The 5932-nt window shown below is 42.0% G+C and overlaps 1 protein-coding gene across 1 annotated transcript in view; it reads left to right on the forward strand.

Annotated features, from left to right (window-relative positions):
* The window catches only part of Mtbp (MDM2 binding protein), a 64577-nt gene that overhangs the window by 35458 nt on the left and 23187 nt on the right, over positions 1-5932 (forward strand). Inside the window, exon 14 of the mRNA XM_021183877.2 lies at positions 1519-1680. Coding sequence (XP_021039536.1) covers positions 1519-1680 — 162 coding nt within the window. The remainder of the gene's footprint in view (positions 1-1518; positions 1681-5932) is intronic.

Genomic DNA, 5932 nt, shown 5'->3' on the forward strand with positions numbered 1-5932 from the left:
GGGAGGGGAGGGGAGGGGATTTACTGCTCTGATTTGATCCAGCCTCTACTCACCCTGCCATCAGCATCCAGGGCTCTTCTCCCTGTGGGCGTTCAGCTTTATGTCTTGTTCTTAGAATCCTCTTGTGTTCCACTGGCTCCATGCAGCCAAGGAGAGCTGTGAATATGGCCCAGATAGACTCATAAATCTCAAAGGTGACAATCTTTGTCACAGAGTTGGTTACATCTGTCGCTCTGACTGTGATCCTTCCAGTACCATTGTAGCTGCTGGTATTTTGGTAACAGGGCTTGAGATCTGATGTTTACAAAACTTTTGTTTAACTTGTATTTAACCCCATCTTTAACATGACCTTTCTACATACTTGAAGTCTCACAGTTTGGAACTATTAGAACAAAACCAGAATGGAAGCAGTGATGCCTGTCTCTGAGGCTGGACGGTGGAGGGGTGAGCAGAGCTGGAGCTCTGATTAACCCCTTGTGTCCAGTCTGCTTGGAGGCTGGTACCTCATGACATTTGCCCATGCTCCCTGGCAGTAGTCTCTGCAGGCACCTAAAGTGATGGCTCCTCTGTTCTGCTGACTCAGTTTACCACTTATTTCTGTCTTCCATAGTTTGTTAAGGAGGGTACTGTTTTGTTTTCAGATTTTACCATGCCTTTAGAATTAGAGAAAGAAGGAACAGGGATGCATGTTATTGTATTTAATAGAAAAACTATGGGTATTAATTTTATATGCTGTATTAGTTAGGGTTTTGTAGAGTAGCATCTTACAAGATAACTCTAAGTATGGAGAAAGAGGTTATTAGAGTGACTTACAGACTGGTCCAGCTAATCCAACAATGGCTGGCTGTAAATGGAAAGTCCAAGAATCTAGTAGTTTCCTGGTCCATGAGCTTTCAGCTGGTTTTCAGTATGTGCTGGAATCCTGAAGAAATGTGTTCTAATGCCAGTGAAAGTGTGCATGTGCCAGCAAGGTAGTGGAGGGCAGAGAGCAAAGCTCCCTCCTGTCATGCTCTCGGGTAGGCTTCCAGGAGAAGGTGTGGCCCAGACTAAAGGTGTGTGTCTTCCCGCCTCAAGATCCAGAATAGAGGTAGATCTTCCCACTTCAGATGAAGTAAAAATTCCTCACCGTTGTCCCCTCCATTTTTGGATTCTAGTTAATTCCAGATGTATTCAAGTTGTCATCAACTTGAATGACAACCAAGAGCATTCATCCTATAAACACATGAATGTAAGATCATTTTTAATGCTCTGTGACGTATGTATTTCTGAAGACTTGTAAGCTCGCCTTTACTGTCCATCAGCTCCTAGTGTTAACCAACTATTCTCTTTCCCTCATGTCTCATAACTCAGAACTGCACTGTTAACTGTGAGTAAGTTCAAAATGAAAATGTGGCTTCATGGAGATGTAGACATTTGTCTTACTTTCAAAATTATATTTAACAAAATATAAACACTGGAGCTACTACTGCAAGTGCTCTGAAAATGTCCCATGGTTAACTGTGTCTGTTTGTCCTGCAGAAAGAAGAAAGGCTGCAAACCAGCCCGAAGCCTTTTCTGCCGATGAACTCAAAAGTCTGTTGGCACTCACGAGGGAGCGCTTCCTAGGTCACTTTGATGTTCTCCCCGCTGAAGCAGCTTTAACACAAACAGACACCGTGAAAGCTGCCGGCGTGGTAAATGGTAAAGGCCTTATTACGTTAACATTTTTGGTTGTGGTAGTGTATGTGTGGCACTTCTGTTAATATTAATTCTATTAATTAAAATTTTATGACCTGTATTGGGCAAGCCAAAGTATATTTTATACATTTAAAGAAGGCCGTATTTGTTTACACATGTGTGTGTCTGAACTCGACTTACTTACATATGGCAGACTTTATGCTAACACCTTTCATCGAGCATCTTTAACTGTTTTTAAGCAGAGGAGGAAGCAGTCTGTGGTCTTAGTCATCTTACTAAGCGGCCAGAAAGGATAGGCTTGAAAAGTAAAGAAAGTAACAAGCATACAGTGAGCTGGATACAGGCAGAACTGTGTGCTAGGACACTTCACAGCTGCCACTCCTTGGGGTTAGGAGGTCACCATACTTCACAGGGGCAGTTTGCAATCATTTCTTTATAAACTGAGCATTTCCTCTTTTCTGGAGTCTAATGTTATGATGAATTTGAATAAAGGGAAGCTTTCTGGTGTCTAGCAAGAACGCATCTCTCTCTCTTTTGTTTTTATTTTATAGGAACCATTTTATTGTATAGGTAATCAGAATCAAACTTGCAGTGGTGTTTGAGCGCCCTCTCCATGGTACTGCCAATATTCACACAGAAACGAGCATCGTGGTCCTTTACTTCAACCACATTACACTGTAGAGCAGTGGATGAAAACAGTGGGCCTGTGCCCTGCTTGAATACAGACGCCTTGTAGTTTTTATCTGGGCCCTGTTAACTGCGGTCTGGATTATTTTTCTCATCTCCTTGATAAAATCCTTGGCAAATGTATGTAAGGACGAGTGTCCGCTCATGGTGGGAGAGCATTGCACTGCCGTGGGAGGACAGGAGGGTGGCAGAGACACGAGCTGGCTGGTCCACTGTGTCCTCGCAGGGACTGGGAAGGAACGGATGCTGGCATTCACCTCGTTTGCTTTCTCCTTCCTGCTCAGTCCAGGACCCACGTCCATTGCTTAGTGCTCTTCCACATTCAAGGTGATTCCTTCCTCAGTAGTTACGTCACAGCACATCCAGACTTACGGTTTTTTAGATGATTTCAAAACAAAAAGGATGGACAGTGAAGACCAACCATTGTAGTGTTGTGGGCCCTCACATCTCTGCCACTGGACCTCTAGGTATCTCATTAGCATGGAGATCTCTTTCTGTGGTCCTAGAGGACCACAGGTCACATCTCTTTTCCTATTGTCTTGGTCTGAGATGTTAGGGATGTCTCATTTACATGTGGAAGGGCTTGGGGTGTTTTCCTTATGTGACTGAGGCCCACAAATCTATGGGGGTGGGGGAGAGTGGGTGGAGGGTGGAGGGAATGGGCGGAGGAGCAAGGGAAGCTCCTACCCCTTTAGGGTCTCTGGGGCTTCAAGCCTTTAGCTCAGCCGAGGACCAGGCTTCCTCTCATGGTCTACTGCCCCACAAACCATCCCATTGTCTTTGGAAAAAGTACTTAACCTCCACATTTGGGTTTCCTTATGTTTAAAATAACAGTAATAATTCAGTCTGCTACCTGGGCATTTTGTGAGGATTAAGTGAGTTAATGCGTGTAAAGCACTTAGAAAACAATAAGTACCACAAACATGTGACCTGTCATTTGTGGTATTAGTCCCATCGTTCCATGGCAGTGCGGACATCAAATAGCAATTCAGAGTAAGACACATGAAGAGCGTTGGAGACGCTGTTGTGTCACCTGGGAAGAGAGTTGTATGCAGGGAGCAGGAGAACGTGCTTCCTGGTTACAGCCTGTGCTCTTGAACAAGAGAGAGTACCAAGGATAAACACTGGCTATGCAAGTGTGGGCACGTTTCTGACCTCTCCACCTTCCCTGCCCTTACCTTTAAATTAAGAGCGACTATATTAATTGCTTTTTTATTTGTGAGACAAAATACCATGACCAAGGCAACTTATAAAAGAAAGTAGTTGAGCCGGGCGGTGGTGGTGCATGCCTTTAATCCCAGCACTCGGGAGGCAGAGGCAGGCGGATTTCTGAGTTCGAGGCCAGCCTGGTCTACAGAGTGAGTTCCAGGACAGCCAGGGCTACACAGAGAAACCCTATGTCGAAAAACCAAAAAAATAAATAAATAAATAAATAAAAGAAAGTAGTTGAGCTGATGGGTTAGAGTCCATATGGGTGCAACAAAGGTACAGCAGCAGGAACAGTGAGAGGGCGCATCTTGATCTACATGTAAGAGACAGAGAAAGTTACCCAGGAATGGGGCAAGTATTTTGAAATCCTAAAACCTGCCTCCAGTAAGTACACACTTCCTCCAACAAGGCCATATCACCTATTCCTTCCCAAATAGTTCCACCGACTGAAGACCAAGTATCAAATGTATAAACCTTTGGGATCATTCTTATTCAAACCACCACAGTGGGATAGATTGCTGTGAAGATTAATTATTTGTTAACGGTTGTGAAGTAAGTGCTACATATTTCTGGCTATGTAAAATGGCATACATTTAGAAGACATGACTTGAACTAGAACAATTACAGAGCCTAGCTCGAAGCCCAGGGATGTTGACATATGGAAGGAGAGGAGAAGAAAGGATTTTTCAAGGAAGAAGCAACTAGTATAGATTAGCCATGGGGTGAGTATGAGGTAGGAGAGAGGTTTGGCTTGTCAAAGGATTTGCATGGGAGCTGAGAGAGAAGAGAGGCATCTCTGACGTGAGCTGAGCGAGCAAGCCTAAGATGCTGTTAGCACTGGGCTGTAGGTGTGTTTGTGGTATCTCCTAGGCCACATGTCATTCCTTAGCTCAAACCACGCTGATTGCTCTCATTCGAACAGACTATGTCATCCTCTCTGGCTTATACAAGCCTGAGCAGACCCTGGTTTTGTGCTCCATCTGGTTCCCAAATTGCACATTTCTGTTTTCCTTAGTACATCAGTGAGCTTGATCCCTGGACATGTCTTATTTTCCTCCATGGCTTTCCCTATGCCTTGTCTTCAGCCTAGAAGTCATTTCTTTCAGCTTTTACCTACATATCTGCTCTGTGGATGTTCAGGTGTTCTTCTCTAAGGCCTTCTCAGGACTTGGCCAGTTTCAACCATTTCCATCATTTTATATGGCATAGATTTAAATGATCTATCTGACTGTTACTGATATTTGTCTTCTCTTCACATCATGCTGTCTTGAGGGTACAAGGCACACTTACTTGTCTCCATAGCTGCAGGGCCTGGCAGAGAGCCAGGCAGATAGAAAAGGAGCTCCCCAAATTGCTCACTAAACAAATGGATGAAGACTTGTCAGACCTGAACTGAAAACTGTTAGGCTATTCATTTGTGCATGACTCCTACAAATACAGTTGTGACTGTTAGCATTCTTTGATTTGAATAAATACAGCTATAAGTAAATTGAACTTCATGTAAAACTAGTAAGGCCAATCAATTTCCTATCGTGCCACACTGCAACCAGGCACAGTTGTAGTTATTAGTGATACAGGATGAATTGTACTGCTTCAGTTTTTGTGGACATCCTAGTAAAATAAGGTAATTTTCTTTAATTTTCAGGGAGCCTTCTCTTACATTTTTTAGGGGGACATGATATATAGTATCGTGAGAAACAAATAAATAAAATACTGTATTTTATTTTACTATAAGAATTATGTTTAGTTATTACCCCAAAGATCTGACATTTACTAATGTTTGTTCACTGTTCTTAAATATTAGACTATGCCATTCATATTTGTGTAAGTTACATCCTCAGATAATAATTTTTTCTTGTAATATGCAGGACTACATTTTGTTTTTAAATGACAACTTGAATCCTCTTATAAGCACAGAGTGTGCAGTGGTGGAGAACTGGCATTGATTATTTTCTGTATGTTTTTATTACAAAGCCATGTCTCCATTAAGAAGCACATTGCTTTGCTGTAAAGCTCATTACCCTATAAAATGGATTTCACCACTCTTAATAAGAAATGGGAAATGATGTGTTTTGATGATGTTTGTTGAGGACATCCAAATGTAGGTATTAGAAGATATTTTGAAATAGTGATGGTTAAATAATAAGTAGAGAAAAAATGAGAGATATTTGCTTCCATTTTTATAATACTTTACAAACAAAACAGGTATTCTGTTAGCACTGACGTAAGCATCTAGCAATTTTAAGGCATTTATTAGAATGCTGTATAATAGGTTAAAGCAATTCTTTTTTTTTTATATTTTTTATTACATATTTTCCTCAATTACATTTCCAATGCTATCCCAAAAGTCCCCCATAGC

Source organism: Mus caroli, chromosome 15, assembly GCF_900094665.2.
Source record: "Mus caroli chromosome 15, CAROLI_EIJ_v1.1, whole genome shotgun sequence".
Lineage (NCBI taxonomy): Eukaryota > Metazoa > Chordata > Mammalia > Rodentia > Muridae > Mus > Mus caroli.